General features: G+C 37.5%; 1 protein-coding gene across 3 annotated transcripts in view; it reads right to left on the bottom strand.

Annotated features, from left to right (window-relative positions):
* Positions 1-17,750, bottom strand: part of LOC102222156 (transducin-like enhancer protein 4) — an 84,040-nt gene that overhangs the window by 20,496 nt on the left and 45,794 nt on the right. For 2 of the 3 annotated variants that reach the window (XM_023339522.1, XM_023339524.1), the window contains exons 5-8: positions 7,562-7,624; positions 4,390-4,464; positions 2,348-2,528; positions 895-911 (exon numbers count right to left, since the gene is read on the bottom strand). In XM_023339522.1, coding sequence (XP_023195290.1) covers positions 895-911; positions 2,348-2,528; positions 4,390-4,464; positions 7,562-7,624 — 336 coding nt within the window. The remainder of the gene's footprint in view (positions 1-894; positions 912-2,347; positions 2,529-4,389; positions 4,465-7,561; positions 7,625-17,750) is intronic. The other variant, XM_023339523.1, reaches the window with a different exon arrangement.

Raw genomic sequence — 17,750 nt, 5'->3', positions numbered from 1 at the left:
GTGTGTGTTTTTTTCTGAACTTGTTAGAGAACATTTAGCTAAATGTAAGTTTGTATACTGCAGCTTGGATGCATAATTTGAACTCCACAATAAAGTGAAATATCTACACTTGGATCTTGGTTTTGAAATTTGCTGAAGTTGTTTTATGATCATTCCGGCTCATGATGAGTTTTTTAAACATTTTCACTGGCAATTTCATGTTTTTATTGTGCTTGTTTGTTCTACTGATCCACAAACAGAGCGAGTTCAAACTAGGAAGGTTTCGAAAACGCCGAGTATGGAAGTTGGAAAAATATTGGAGATATCAGTGCAGTCATTCATAGAAAATCCATTTTTTTGCTTTCTGGTACACTGCTGTCTTTTCACTGCTGCGTGACAGCTGTGTAATTCTACTCCTAATATGAAGTAATGATACTGCAGACTGGGTTGCATTAGGAAACATCTAATGAAATAGCCATCACTCAGTTGTTAAATCTCAAAGCGATCAGTTCTACAGACAGCTATGTTAATTGTCTAAATCTCAACTGGAGCATTTGTAGCCTCAGTGGAAAAAGAAAAATCAGTTCTCTATTCATCCATTGGGTAGTTTAGGTCCTTTCAGAGAAATGTGAAGTGTTACAGTGTTAGTCTAATGTAGAAAACCTTGAGAAGCTCAAGGCTGACGGTGATGAGCTGCTATTGTGCTGCTGTTGGGTTGTGATACTCCTGAAACAACTCCAGTCATACCCTGCCTTTTTTTTTTTTTTTTGCGAGGCCACTTTACAGTGTGTCTCAATTTCCTTCAGTTTATCACTGTCACACAAGCACGCACAGAGGGAAATGTGGGCGTACAAAACACTTGCATCAATATGCGCACACACACACACACACGCACACACCAGCAAAAGTACTCACCCTGCTGGGGGCTCCCTCTGGGTCGTGGCAGAGGGAGGGACGGCGCAGAGAGCAATGCAGAGATAATAAGATTTATGGAGAAAAGAGAGAAGGTTTGACGTCAGTGCTGATAATAATAACAACAACAACAAGCCAAGAGTCAGCCAAGGTTGGGATGAACTACCACTTCAGCCCTACATTAAAGATACAAGCAAACTATATATATATATATATATATGCACAAATTATTAGCATGACAACATGTCTAAACACTTGTATCTTCTTATTTCCGATTCTTACTTTTTATTTATTTCTGCTTTTTTCCAACTAGGAGTCCTTTAACTCATGCGTAAGCCTCTTGGCTCGGTGCCTGAGACCGCAGCACGAAGATAAGATATTCTACTGGGGTGAATCAGAGTTCAGTCGGAAAAGGCATTTCTTTCTCATCCACACAAGCTCCATGAATGCATCAGTCCAGTTTATGACACAAATCTAAACAGGAAATATTGCACTCCGTCCAAAAGGTGAGCAAAAAAAAAAAAGATGCTGCCAGTCAGAAATGATGTAGTGTGCTATTTTGCATTTTATCTTGTCTGAAAAAATAGGAATGATGTACATTTTATGCTGTGGCTGTCTAAATGTCTCCCTTCATGTATGAAGGAAATGTAATTTAACCAACACAAAAATTTCTATATAAATACAGAAATACACGTATTCATGGTATCGTGTGCAACCATTTGCAAAACACTGTGCTTCTTTTGGCCAAAAAGTATATATTCATTTTTTTATTTACTTATTTATTTCCTACAGCACACTTGTGACTTGTAGACAGGGACATGTTTGCTGCTCTGTTGCATCATTTCAGACAACACTGGAAGCCTTTGGGAACAGATGAGAATCGATTGGTGTAGCTTTAAAAGCAATGTTTTGAGATCCCTGCGTGATTTCAACTGTTGATTTTCGGTTTTTTTTTTTTACTTTGTCATGTTTTTATACAACAGTGAACTTGATATTTTTAGGGGTTATTTGGACTTCTAATGCCATTGAAAAGCATACAATGACAAATAAAATATGCTTTATTTCCAAATTAGTTTCCATTCTAAAAATACTGACTGTCAAGTAAAAAAAAAAGTTTTTATTCTTCTCTTATAGCGTTTTTTGAAAAATTGAATTGAATAGATCTGGGAACTGAAATGGCCACAGAGGAAGGTTAACTTAGTGTCTGGAAAACAAGTTCTGTGATAATTTGACTTGTTGTGAATAATTTGCTTTCGTTAGTTACCAAAAAACTCAAACTTGCTTTTATCTGACCTAATAAGTTTAAGAAGTTTCAGTTTGTTGTAACTGAATGGCATCTTCTCTTGTCTTACCAACTTTAATTAATTGGTTTTAGATTTACAGAAAATAATGTGTTTTTATCAATCATTAAAATTTACAGTTTGTCTTGCTTGGCAAAGGATCCACAGATTTTTACCTCTAAGGTGTTCTGGATCAAGATGGTTTCGCTCGTCTTTGGAAGCGAGGTGGGCGGAGACCCCCAGCGCTCCAGTCAAAGCCAAAAGCCCAGAGCTCCCCGCACCAAGCGACAAGCCTGATGGGTGCGGTGTCAGAGGGATGCCGGGGGCGTGGTGAGACAGGTGCTGGAGCTGCTGCTGCTGTGGCCACAGGGAAAGAAGAGAAAGGGATGGGAAACGACAAAAAAAGGAGGTTAGAAAAGTCAGATTTGAAAAGAGAAAAGGAGATAAAAACACAAAGGCAGAAGGTAGTGGGAGGCAGCAAATGAAACAGGAGAAAGTAGAAGGTGAATGTGATTAAATTATAACATCAGAGGAAATTAGAATGATAGTAGACAGGATGTGGATGACATCAGGCATAAAGACTGGACTAAGACAACAAAAAGCAAAAATGAAATATAAGGAGAAGTAAGTTGAACATCAGGGACACAAAGGGAAATAAAAAAATTGTGAACATGAAAGCCAAAATGTGATAAAAGAAAAGGAAAAACAGAAAAGAAAGAGTTGGTAAGAGGTGTAAAATATTGAGGCAATGGGATTTTATTACAAAAGAAAAGCCAGGAGAGGGAATAGGGGAGGAGAGGGCCAGGGGAAAACAGAAAGGATAAGAAAGAGAGGAAAATACTTGAGTTTCAGAGCAAACAAGGCGAAACAGAGTGAAATCATAAAGGCAGTGAAGAGCGAAGACGGACAAAGAGGAAAGTTAAATGAGTTCAGAAAAAAAGAAGGAAAAGTGTAGCGCACAGAGAGCAAAAAAAAAAAAACAGATGGGAGAGGAGAAAGGAGGACACGGTCAAAATAAGATGAAGAAAATGATCAAAGATTATGTGGAGGGCTGGATGGGGAAAATACAGGCAGAAAATGAACACAGATGGAAAAAAATAGAGGAGGAGAGATTGGAGAGCAAAGGAGCATCTACCGATAAAGCAGGGCTATTATCCTGAGGGGGGCATTAGAACGCGTTTTCATGTGTTGTTTTCTCAATCCAGCACATTAGACGTACACACACACCAGAGCACACACACCTTAGAGACAGCAGTGTTTGTGGAGCTGCGAGGAACAAAGGGGCTTTAAGTAGACAGTAATGTGATCAGAGCTCTGACAAGCTGCAGAAAAGCCCCATCTACTGCAGCACTCAGGACCATCACTGCATTTATGTGAAAACAAACATACACCCTGCAGAGCTGGCACCACTGCAACAGGATGGTGGACTTTCTCCAGGGATCTACAACAAATTCTGTTGTTCTAGAGTACATTTATTTGAAATAAATGTGAAGCAGAACTGAAGAAAAAACATATGAGTGAATTGTTATTAAGGCTGTGAATACTCTTACTCTACTGGAAGTCCATTAGTAAGAGTATTGTTCTTTCTATAAGACTTAATGTCATTTTAGCTCACTGGTGTAACAAAAGATGACACTTTTTTCTATTTAACTGAGCTGCAAATTATCTATTAGTGTTCTTAATTACCAGCATGCTATCAAAGATTTGCAAAATTCAGCAGTACAGTAATCACTGTCCAGCTTTTTAGTTTACACATGTAGCCTTGCTGACAAGTTTGCTTTGCAGGCCGCTAAATACTTTCAGGTTTTCTTTAATTGGCTTGCATGAAGACAAAAGAATACCCAAATCAGGAGTAACTATATCAATATTATATCAATAGCAGTCATTTCAAACTGTTTGGATCTGTAAATAGCTTTTAAGGTCTGAACATCAGGATCTGCAGATGACATACATAGTCGTATTAACTCATAGTTTAGAGTAGGACTTTTCCATTGTGGAGGTTATCATTTGCGTCAGTCCTACCCAGTTCAGGGTAGTGCATGTTTTTCACTAATGCTTGTCGATGCATGTTCAACAACCACAAAGAATCATATTAGAAGCCCTTTTCTGCCATCTAGTGGTCAGAGTTCTCACAATTTACAAAAATGCACTATAGTTCATGTCTGGTTACCTGAGGAGTATGTAGGTGTGTTTACGCTGATGAATGTATGCGACTCACCCCAATAATGGCGTTAAGTTCAGCCATGGTGACTTGCTTCGCCCTCTCCACTGCTTGGACCACCTGCTGCTGGTGCTAAACACAAATATAAACAAACAGCATAACTCAAGCAGAACCTTACCACACTAATACACACACAGTCATTATCACATGGAGACATGCTCCAAGCATGGGTGTAATTTATATTGTGCAGGGACTGTATGTTGGAATAGTATTCATAACATTTTACAACAAACCTGCGATTTTTACTAGGATTGTATGTAATAGAACGTAATTGCTGACCTGAAGTGTAATAATACATGGCATCCATTTTTTTTTACAAATAAAAATCTGAAACTACACACAGCATTTTACGTGCTAAAGTTGACCAGTTGACATGTTAAAGTTGTTTTCCCTCTCTACTTGGTCTGTGTCAAAAATAAAAGCAGGACTTCTTATTGCTTTCTTTCAACAGTGGCTACATTCTTGCAATTCTCAAATAAAGGGTTTTCCTGTCAGCAGATGTTTTTCACCTGAGCTGTGGAGCTCTGCAGCTCCTTCAGAATTACCTTGGATCTCTTGACTGCTTCCCTTATTAATGTTCATCAGTTTAGGTGGAAGTCTGTGGTTTTGCAGGTTTTTATTTGACTCTTTTCTCATTTTTGGATGATGGATTAAACAGATAGATGTTCAAAGCTTGGCATACTTTTCTATAATCTAATCCTGCTTTAAAACCTCTCCACAACGTTTGCTCTGAAATATCTTGTGTTCCCTAAACTTGATTATGCTATTTGTTCACTAATAACAAAACTTCTGAAATCTTTTAAAACAACTTAATTTATATTGGTATGGATACATTTTTTAATTCTAATAATCCTGGAGGCAACTGGTTGCACAACAAGGATATCAGGGTTTGTATAGAAGAACTGAATTCTAATGCATGTGACAATTATTAGATTTTTATTTGTGTTTATGTTTGTCTATTAGAAAAAATTAAATGACATACACCGGATTTTCTGATTGTAACAAAACTAAAATGTGAAAGTAAACACTTTTGCAAGAAACTAAATATGCTGTAAGTATAAGTAAGTAAGGGTGTCAAATTGCGTTTCTTACTCAGATTGGTCAATTTAATAAGTACACCACCACAGTTACTCAAAAAACAATGCAATTCACACAAAAGCAACATAAACATGTGCAACCTCTGCAGGCAGATCTCTACACACATCAAAATCCACACAAACTAAAATCTCACCTCTGTTTATTCATCATCCCTATGTAATGAACTACACAAATGCAAACATACGTGTGTATGTGTGATGAAGCTTGCGCATACACACCCGAAGACACACAGTGTTAATATTGATCAAACTGACAGAGCTTTGACCTTGCTGTCTCCAGGTAGCACATTCATCAGAGCTCACTCACATTCGGAGACAAACAGAGGAGCCTGCAGGGTTTCATGTTCGCGCTCACACAATCAAGGCACATAGATGCACCGCAGAATGATGAATGGGATCAAAACACACACGAAGGAGCGAATAATAAGACAAGTGAAAGGAGTCTTTAGGAAATGACTGTATTCGGTTTGCAGATTACAAGATGTAAATGTTCTGAAAACAACACATTAATCCAAATGTCAGCATGTCTTTGCCACAAAAACTTTAATAGCTGCCTCTGGATTTCCCTTAGATGTAACATTTAATCAGTGGGCCACATATGAAGCATCAGTGATGGTGGTTTTTCAACTCAAAAAGCTGCCTTTGATCATAAAACAGCACTGGATGAGACCTCCAGTGCCATAGCAGCAAACTACGATGGAAAGAGAAACTTGATGCTTTCCAGAAGTATTCACACCCACTGAGTTTTTCGCCATTAGTTTACAATCATAATGTAAATGTTGTAGAAGAAAGTGGTGGGTCAAACTTTAAAGAAAGCAACACATACTTTAAAGTCTGTTCTGTATGTGTCACAAGCCATAGCGAACAGATCAGATATGTGGAAGAAGGTTCTCTGGACTGACCAAATCAAAACTGATCTTCTGCCACCACCAAGTTTCACTGGTGGCAGCAACATTTGGTGGCAACATCATGCTAAAGAGATGTATTTTTTATGAAGTGACAGCTAAACTGGAAAGGTAACAAAGATAAATACAGGCCAATACTGGAAGAAAAACTGAATCTCTAAACCATTCTACTGCAGAATGGTTTCGAGATCAAAGTATTTCCATGTATTACAATGACCTAATCAAAGTCTAGATCTAAATGTAATAAACAATCTGCGGCAAGATCAGACATTTCATGTTTACAGATCAAATCTAAGAGTCTGAGCTCATTTGCAGAGAAAAATGGGCAAAAATGTTTGACTGCAGATGTCAAAACCTGGTGGAGACATGCCCTAACAAACTTCCAGCTGCAACTGCAGCAAAAGGTGGCTCTACAAAGCATCGATTCAATGAAGCATAATACAAAATGCAGGTTCTGATTTTTCTCTTTGAGATATTTATAAAAGCATGCATCATTTTTCCTTCCACTTTATCTTTATGAATATAAAGTTCAGTCTGCTAACATCAAAAATCCCACTGAAATGTACAGAGAAACAATTTCTTTTAGTAAAAAGTATGCATATATTTCTGACAACCCAACATTTTAAAATAAAAAATACATGATCATATTATGTAAGTTCAAAAGATAAGAAAAAAAAGTGACATAGGGTTAATTATATCTAATTTTCAACATCAAACCCATGCACAATTTGCAACAGAATTGAGTTTGCACATTTTAAAATGGCAATTTGTTGTTCTTACCAGATACTAAAGTATAAATATATACTAAAGCATAAATGCTGAACTGCTTTTTATTTTTCTTTGAATCACAAACACCAGGAGTGACTGTGAAATCCACAGCATTCATTTCTGCAGTTCCAATTTATCTGCCATTACGAGACAAAGGTAATGAGCTGTGTTTTTATCAATATGCATGCTTGCATATGTCTTAATGAGTATATCATGTATATCAATTAACACCTAAATCAGAACTTGTGTTCAATCACTTCACCTTTTAACTTGCTCTACCAGGAACTACTTATTTAATTATTTTTGCCACTGATAGACCTGACAGCCGAGTTTTTTTTTGTTTTTTATTTGTGGGCATATTTTGTGCGCCCGTGTGTAAGTGTGTCTGGCAGCACTTACCTCCTGAGAGAGGAAAGGGATGATCTGAGCACAGATGGCACTGAGACGCTTGACGATTTCTGCCTGCGACAGAGGGAAAGAGAGACCGACAGAGAGAGAAAATCGTGTCACATATTGTAAAGGTGGAAAACACACAGTAAACGTTGAGCAAACCATGTACCTCAACAGCACATTAAGGCTTTTGTTTGCATTCAAACACTTTCTTAATGAGGTAGCAGAGCTGGGAACCTCTGTGAAAGACACTGAAGGAGGTGTTGCAGTGAAGAACCAGGATAGAGACCACATTAAAGCACCTGTCAGCGTCGGGTCTTTTAGCGCTTTCACACTCTCATTATGCTCACTAATGCAGTCCCATCTACTTCAGCTTTCCTCCGTCTCTCATTCCTTTTACCACTTCCCTCTCGGCACATGGTTCAAAAAAGAAATGTAGCATTTACTGTGTTTTACAAGCCGAGTTCCTTTTTAAAGTTCTGTTCTGTCTTGGTTGGAAAAGATTGAAGAATTATTTTAGCCATTCTTCTTTTAGGTAGGTGAGGCTAAAATAAACATATTTGATTGTGAAAGATTATAAAGTTTTACGACCTACAAAAGCAGAGATAAGATAATGTTTTCTTTATTTTTTCTTTTTATACTTTAGCTTCATAAGCTAGCCAATATGTATCCTGGCTATGGCAACATTTTGGAAATTAAAAAGAAATTAGCTACATAGCCATAATGAATTAACCTGCATTAAAAAAAGTCAAGGTTTGATTGTCGATCAAATGATCAAATTCAGCTTCACTTCACTGCAGATGAAAACAGAGGGAAGTGAAACTGGAAGGTTTCAACCAACAAAAAGCACCACGTGTTAGATGTAGATGTATTTTGTACTTTACAAATGCAAAATAAATCTTTTTTGAATATATTTGTCTATGATACACAGAGTTGGACACACCTCACAAAATGTAGGAGAAAATTTAGACATTTTGTACAAGTCTAACCCCTTTGTATGTCATCTTCCAGTACATAAAAAAACCCATTCATTTTATGTGTTTGTGCATCTTGTATGCAAACATCTAAAAAGCAAACTGATCATGCAACATTAGTGCATGGTCCAAGTCTGATCCCAGGTGAAAAGTTTTTGTTTTTCTTGTTAGTTTTTGCTCTTCCAGGTATCTGCTAATTCAGTCCCTTTGGAAGCTTTTGTCATGTTTGTAATGTCCATTTCTAATATCCATGTTATATAGTATATTTACATGAACCATCTTGGTTGATTTAGAATGACTGACAGCAAAATCATAAATAAATGACCAAGATCAATAAATGGCAGCTGTGAGAAGTCCACAGCCTCCACTTGAATAATGCAATGCAGTGCAAAGATTTCCATTGTGTTGTATTTGAGTGAGAGAGAAGCAATTATAATCAGTTATTTAGAATATTGATTTTTAAATTTGATAATTAAGAAGTCTAATGAGAATCAAGAAATAATTTAGAAAGGTGTCTGAATGGTTAAAAAGTCGATGATCAAAGTATAGGTTTGCTCTCCAACTTTAAAAATGCATTACAATGTGTTCAACACTGTTACTACTAATAATAATGATAATAATAAATCATTTTGTCATATTACCCTGTCCTTTCACCCATCCATTCACACACATGGTAAAAGCACTGCACTCCTACAAATCCAGCTGCCTACACTCATTTTATTACAGCACACAGTAACACATAAATACAAACACACTCTCCCCGGTTGTGTCTCACACACACACTGAACCTCTGCGGTGTGTCTAATTCTATCTGTCTGAGTGCCCTCAGCCTCATTTTGTTCTCTTCTTCACTCAGCCGTTCTCTCTTTCTCCACAGCAGCTCTCACACTGAGCCATTATTACCCTATTCATCCTCTTTCTCCCATCCCTCTCCCCCATATCTCTCTCTCTCTCCCCACCGCTTGCAACCTTCGCCTTCTATTCTCCCGTCTTTTTACTTTTCTGTATCATTTTCTGTTCCTACAGTATAATTTTTCCATCCTTTTCGTCACTTGCCCTTTCTCTTCCTCCACATCATCAGTTGCTCTTATAATTTTTTTGTCCCCCTTACATCGCTGTCACACTTTTCCTCCAGCTACCCATGCTGCTTTTTCCCTCCTCTGCCCTCTTTCCTCCACTATCTCCCAACTACTTGAGGATGTTGGATACAGAAAGCAGTAAAGGAAGCATCTGAGTGCAACCGAAAGAGTGACAGGGTCGCAAAAAGACTGAAGCACACAGACAATCAGCCAACCTGTCAGCGGCGGCTCCTCTGATCACAACATCAGAAAGGAGCCGTCACCAGAAACACAACTCTGTTCCATCACATCTGACATATGTCACCGTATGCACGTGGAGGTAGGTGACTGTCCCTCAGCTCTTCTGCGTATTTGTTCAAACAGCAAGCACAAAGCACGTCTGACCACAAAGATGGAAGTGAAAGTGAGAAAGAGGAACCTCGCAGACAATGAATTACATTTTACAACATGGAATAGATTACTGTGGCCGCTGCCGGTGTGGGAGATCTGCACTACTCTTAAGCCAAAGCAATCATCTTCATGCATTCAAGTGCTAGCTGCTTGACAATACTGTATCCTGCTTTACACCAATCTCTTTCATAAGCCTGCAGCAGAAAATAAAACAAGTAGACAATAGGCATGGGTGTTAGATTCTCGTCATATTGTCCTGGAAAACCCAGGGCTTCACAGCATCCTCAGAGAAATGTATAACAAAACAAACATTTGCTTTATTTAAAACAGAAAACACAACAATTATCACTAGTACCACTAAAATATTATAGCATATTGATTATTACATGCATGCATTCATTTACTGTTATTTTGTTTTTGAAAATAAATAAATAAATAAATTCTGGAGCTCTGGAAAAAAATTAAGAGACCACTGCACTGAACCCCGTTGAAAACCTCATGGTTTTTCCACCAAATATCGATTTCTGAACTCTTCCTGAGTGAAAACTTTTTTTTTTTGTTTGCATTATTTAAGATGTGAAAGCAGTGCATAATTTTTGCTACTTTGACTATTTCTCATTTTCTGCAAATAAATACTACATTTTTGCTTGGAATTTCAGAGACATGTTGTCATTAGTTCATAGAATAAAAGATCGATGTTCATTTTACTCAAACATACAACTATTAAAAGTAAAATCAGAGAAACTGATCATTTTAAGTGGTCTTTTAATTCTTTCCAGATATTTATGTATATTTATTTCAGTTAAGGATGAAATGACCTAAAATAAAATTTCTAAAGAAAGCATTTAAAAATACCACAGAGTTGTAAATATTTGAGTGATTTTTATGCATCAGCGGCTTTTCGAAGCAACAGTCCACAGTGAGTGTGCAGCTACACACGTGTAACATGAAAAGTAAACAACCCAGTTACATGAGGAACTGTGATTTTGATGGCAGTAAGAATAAAACATTCTTTAGCCTAGTCTTGTATTTCACTCTGCTGGCCCCCTGGGTGGAAGTGGATTTACTTTTTACTCGTAGCTAGTGGACTCGTTGAAGATGGAGGCTGCTCCCCTGTGGACTTTGCATTTTCAGATGATCTGCAGCAGCACAGTGGAGTCTTGGTGATCTTTCAGTCATCTCTACCACCCTCAGCAGGCATCTGCCATCCCACATTTGTACACAGTCAGTGCTCTCCACAATGTATTGAGTTGAATATTATAGCCTTTGCACTTCTGCTCATTATAAAGCAACAGTAGGAGAGAAAGAAGTGGCTATTAACTGATTAACTACTCAAGTTATCTGATTGGGTTGAGCTAGTTAACGGCTAGTTAACAAACATGTTGCTTGTAGCTGCTTTCAGAAGATCATTATTTCATTAGGAATGACGCCCGGCACTCTTTTTATTTCACTATGACCAACTGCAGTTTTCATGAATAAAATGATTTGAAAACAACCCAGTCTGTTTTTTTTATTTGTGGCTAAGAGGAAAAAGTGTGGTAGCCTTCTTTTAGCCAGCTGACCAGAAGTGTGCAACAGATGAGGAGAGTTACAGTGGAAAACCTCCATTACTCTTATTGACTCAATAACTGCTTTGTTTAGTTCCTAAAATCTATCACCATTTGGTTTTCTCTTTTTAAATGCACCAGATTTTCTCCTACTAAACAACAAGCTGTCCTCGGACCACAGACGGCTTCCTCTAATGACATCAGTCAGCTGTGACCAGGAAAAAACAGAAAAAAGTTCAGGGCAGGACTGATGCTGGACAGTATGTGCAAAGCAATCAGAGCTGGTAGCTGGAGCCATTTACATCACTGGTTTTGACTTTGAAAGCTATTCTAATAAAGTTAGCTGAATGGAAACAAGCTACAAACTGCAGAAATTTGAAATGCTCCAAATGATCAGCTATATTCCTCTCTGTAGCCACTTCCTCTGTGATGCTTCGCTGTGAGAGGAGTCACTAAAGCACAACTCCCATTTTGCCTTCCCGTTTGTTTTTTCCCTTATTCTCCTTTTCTTTCAAAACTGTAGAAATGTTCCTTCATATATTTAGTTGTAGCAGACATTGATAATCATGGTGTGGAAGCAAAAGGAGCAGCACACATTCCCCTTATTAATGTAAATGTTGTGAAACATTTACATGTGTTACTATTTCTACTAAGCAGGAAGGTTCCTTAAAATCCAATTTAAGAATTCCCTTCCCTAATATGTTTGTTCAAGTTGTTTTCCATGAGTTATACCATATTAAATTAAGATTAAATAAATAAAATCAACAACCTGAATGAAAAAAAAAAGTTTACGATTGTTTATAAAAAAAAGATCGTCACATTTTATCCAACAATAAAAAAATATGACATGCTGTTTAATTCTATTGTTTAAATTTTTAATCTTCATAGAATCAAAATGAAATTATTTCAGAGGAAGGCAAATATGGATTGTTATTTCCCTGCTCGTTCAGTTTTACTGTTGCTGCGAAGTAAAAGTATAAAACAGCCAAAAATAACAAAAAAAAGGAAATAAAAAAAAGAAACTATTCTGTGCCGGGGTGAGTCAGTCTGAGCTGAAGCAGGTGTCAGAAACAACACATCACAGTCTCATTCTACAGCCGGCCAAAGCACTGCCACCAGGGAGCACTGGCTGAGATTGGCCGGATGGAGGGATGCCTGAATGGGTAGGTACAAAGCAGGAGAGAGAAACTCGTCAATAAAACACCTGAGGGCAGATATATGCTGCCAGCTGGCCTGGAAACAGATAGTGACAGAGTGAGAGAGAGGCTCAACATGAAACAGATCAAATATAGGTGAGAGAGCTTTTCAACTAGAAGGAAAAATTGGAAAGATTTTTGAGAATTCAGACAAATAAACAGGAAGAGAGGTGAAAGAGAAAGCTAAGAAATGAAATTAGGACCTTTTCTAGATTCTATGGTGAATATTTGACCCTAATAACCTCAACATATGGGCTCCATGTAAGACAGTGTCAGCATGCTTAGGCTTGCCATCTCATCAGATTCCTGACAGGATGATAATCAGAAGGGAGGAAAACATTAAAGTGATCACACAGCCTTGTTGCTGCATAATAATGCAACCAGACATAAACAGATTAAATACCTAAACTACTTTCAGCAATTGTGTTCTCAGGATTAATGAGGTGATTTGTGCACCTTCTTCAGAAGCTCTGGTTTCGTTTCACAGTTCAGACTCTTGGCGCTCCTCCTGGAGTCTGCTGTGTCTTTTGTCATTACTGGCTCAGGCAAGCCTGAGGAGGATGTTGCAGGAATAGAAGATACTTCTAAACTACATTGAAGATAGAATAATAATCATATAAACTCTGAACTAAGGAAAAAAAGTTGCAATCTCAGCAATTAAGCAGATAAAACGGTAAATGTATGATGTAAACTGTGCAACACAAGGATTAAATTGTGTTATCCAAGATTGGCAACTTCATTCTTAAAGTCATGTCTGAAAACCTCAGAAATTAGCTATATTTGAACCAAACACCAGAAGAAGCAGAAGCGGCGTGCTTTCTGCCCTCCTCACCAGATACATCAAATCTACCACCAGAAATAAACAGTTTCAAACTGATTAAAACTGAGCACACTTCATCTTCCATAACTTTTTAATTCCATTCCCACTGACTCTACCTTACTTCCTCAAAGATTCCCCCACGAGTTGATGCTGACAGGCGACATGAAGCAACGTGTCCACAGGAGACGTTTGTGCATGAACGTGTGGAGTGTATGTTTGTGTTTGGGGCTGGATCGTTCCTGTGTGAGCATGCTGTTTGTGTTCCCACATACAGGATTCACTGGATGTGAGAACACAGAGTAATATTAAAACAAATACAGGAGACTATGACTCGCAGAAACAAGATGGAGTAAATCACTTTTCCCTAATCACATGGCGCTATGTGCTTTTATGAGCAGCAATGCCTTTTTTTTTTTTGCTGCCAAATGTGGTTGCTTAGTATGATTTCTAACTCTGACAAAGAAAATTAATTCAGACATTAAAACTAAAGGTCAGTGATGTCAAGAAAAAGAAAAGCACTCCTTGGCTTAATATTTAGAAAGGAGAAATAATAACCTCAATAAAGGTTTTACTCTTTCATACATTTAAGGAATAAAGACGTGGACTTAGTCCCATAGACCTCATTTTAAATCTTACTTGCAAGTGTAACCCAAAACCTAATTTACTGAGTTTGCCAAGATAGTTAAGAGCCACTCTAACTAAAATAAAGCAAAATAAAGTGAAATAAACCACTATTCTGCTTAGAATTTTTTTATCCTGTAAAATTATGATCAGGACTGGTCAGATGATAAAGTAAGACGTTCTATCAGTATGTTGAACACAACTTTTAAACAGTCATGTTTAATATAAAACTAAGCAAAATGTTTGCTTCATACAGCCCCCACAGTTTAAATTTCCTCAGGTGTAATTGATCAACTTATCGCAACCTGTTGCTACACACTGAAGGTCAGCTGTCTGAAGGAAGTCTACCACAATGATCTTGCTTAAAAGAAGAAAAGGGATCAAATCTATATTTCAATAATGACTTTAGCTCCAAACGGTTACATAAGCAAGGTAAAGACACCCTGAGGTGATGAGACGGGCCCCAGGCTAACTTTAACTAGCATCTTCATGAAACCTGAAATCCTGACGTAGACGGTATCATTTTGTACCTGAAAAAAGTCAGATGTAAAACAACCAAAACTCTGGAGAGACCAAATTAGCAGAAGTGTTTAGTGAGAAAAAAATAAAATAAAAGTAAGTCCTATCATTTCCATTGTGCGTCACAGAGACTGATCAAAAGAGGTGGAAGATTTGTTATGTGTTGTCTGGACGACTTGTCAACATGACAAATCAATTCAACCACAAAGTGATCTATAAGCAGCCGACACAAAAAGCCGACTGGACGCAGTCGGCTTTTGCCACCATTTGAATAAATGTACAGGATGTTTGAATAACTGCACTGTGTTTAATGTTCATTGTGTTGAGAGGGACATGACAGACTAATTTACATTTGTTGAAATCTAAGTATCTGGTTAGTGTTATTTTTTTTTCATGTTTAAGGATCAACATACTACCTGAGATGCAAAGTTTAATGCTACGAAAGGAGTAAATTATTAAATAATTATTAGGGAGAAACTAGGTCATGCTTCTGCCTGGCCAGCAGTGATTTAAGTAAATCCTTTTCACTGTAGACAGAACATCTGCAGAGCATGGCATGAGATTAATTAATGCTGCCATTGAATAGCACTTGGTACATCTATGGCTTCTCAGAGTTGTGATGCTCGTGGCGTTGAATTTGTTAATAAGTCTACAAAATGAATGTTAGTCTGGCTGCAGATCAACCTGTGTATGCTACCGTGTCAACTTCATATGCAAGAAAAGTATCTCCTTAGAGCTGCTTCCTGCAATACAAAAACAAAGCAGATACCCAACATTGTCATAGGGGCAAGAGGATCATAAAGATACAAACACAACACAGGAATACGTTTTCCCCGATATTAAAGTGAGCTTCAGTTTGAACGGCAGGAAAGCCTCTCCTCTGTTAAAGTGCAGCTTTGTACTTGGTACCAGAGTGTGACGGCGAGCAACAGTGGCCGCGTTCATCCTGCCAATGTGGCTCGGCAAATCTAAATGTGATGAGCGTGGGCCGAGATTGGCACGGCGGGAGGAAGATGGTGCCCAGTGTGCTCAGGCACTGCCAGCTGTGCCAGCCTCAGAGTCCCATTATAGCCGAGGGAGCCAGTTTTATCTGTGTATGTGGATGTCAGAGATACCCGTCTACTCACACTGTTTTGTTTGCAACGGAAATCTCTGCCATCACTTTTAGCTCACATTAAGGCCGTATTCCCAGCACCTATCGTTTGAAGTTGCTGGTCTGGATCCTTGTGTGGAAGCTGGCAGTAAGACTGAACAATGGCTGAGGAAAACAATTTTAATGTGCAAATGCAGAAAAACCTAGCTGCAATGGAGAAACCCAGAGGAAAACATTTCAAAATCAGAAAAGGACTTTAAAAAAGCAAAGCATTGCACACAAAATCAATTTTACCTTGGCATCACTATGCAAAATAAATTTTGTTGTAACAACGGGGCTGATTGTAACCTTAGCAGCTACTTTACATGACTTGTCAGTAATTGGTGAATGCATTATTATGTTTAGTTTTCCTCCCGTCTCTTTCATTGTGCTATTTTTTTTAATAGAAGCAAGGCGTGCTCCATAAATTGTCTTGTTTTGCCATATTTTCATTTTCTACCTCACATTTAAATAAGGTTTTTTAGTTGCAGATTTGTTACACCTCAAACAAAGAATGACCAGCAGCTTGAAATCCGCCTTTTATTCTAACAATAAGAGCAAATTAGGGCTTTTCAAAAAGAGGATGGGGGGCATAAAGCAACAGAAAATAAAATGGTGCATTTCAAACAAAAAGTGATGAGGAGCTCTTCAGCGATGCATGATTTAAGAAAGGGAGTTAGTTATTTGAACATGAAAAAATATGAACTAGTATGAATTAGATCACAACCTTTAAATAGTTAGACTGTTCAAGGCATATTTCAAACTCAAAACACTTCAAATTAAATTATTGGAGAATCCTCAGATGTTTTTTTTTTTCCTTTTAGCTACAGCTATAGAAAAAGTCAGCAGCTGTGTCAATCTGCTTGATAATAGTAAGCACATAAGTCTATTGAATGGCATTCAGTACAAATGTCATTCAAGAAAATCAGTAAGAACTTGTGTAACATAATCAGATTATTTTTTATTTGTTTTTTTAGTGTTTTTTTTTTATTAATTCTGTCTACACATGGCATTTTATGATTTTGCACCCTCACACACACTTATTTTGCCTTATTTCCCAAAAGAGGAAGTTAATACTTAAAACTGTATTATTCCTGTTGACCAGAAGGGGGCAACTGTTCCAATTAAGAAAAGTAAAAAAAACATTTTCTATCCAGTCTTTTTCTTCTGCAACTTACACTAATATAGCAGAAGCTATAGGTGTGTTTTGGTGGCTGATTTAACACATTTTCTTCATTTTTGTCTGTTTCTATTTGTCAAGATTCAAACTGTGCACATGAAGCTCTGGTCCTTGTTGAGCTGTTTGCGGCTCAATCTATAGATGAACCTTAGCTCATCGCTTCAGCTGAACACACACAGAATGAAACTGAATATTTCCTGCAACAGGCTGTTCAGATTTTCTTAGCTACCATAAGAAATGAATCATGATTTTCAATCAATTATTACTGAATTATAACTGAAGCTGAGTTGCTGGATTGCTGCAACCAGCGTCCTGCAACACATTAGCAGCCAGCAGTCTGGACGTTCTGACACAATGACACTGCAATCCCTGGTATGAATGACATTAAAATATTGCCCAATGTCCTTCAAGACAATGTAACAAATTTTTATTGACCGTCCTCAGAGTTTTTACTTCTCTGTATCAATGGAGTTAAAGCAGCTAAAAATGGTTATTTATATAACCAGAGACCATTTTTTTCAGATCTTTCAATTTTTGAAAATGAAGGGATTGTTATGATTATATTGTTCTGTTTAAAGGGTAAAAGCTGATGTTTCCACATGGTATTTAAATCATATTTGCACTGCAAAAAGCTATTGTAAGAATACAGTTATGCTTCAATTATCCATAAAACACACAAAATAATTTTCTTTTGTTATTGTTTTGGATGTTTTCTCTTTGCATCGTTGCTGTTACATGAA

The sequence above is a fragment of the Xiphophorus maculatus genome, chromosome 9 (assembly GCF_002775205.1).
Source record: "Xiphophorus maculatus strain JP 163 A chromosome 9, X_maculatus-5.0-male, whole genome shotgun sequence".
In the NCBI taxonomy this organism is placed as follows: domain Eukaryota; kingdom Metazoa; phylum Chordata; class Actinopteri; order Cyprinodontiformes; family Poeciliidae; genus Xiphophorus; species Xiphophorus maculatus.
Note: the sequence above shows the minus strand (reverse complement) of the source record. Positions and strands in the feature narration are given on the sequence as shown.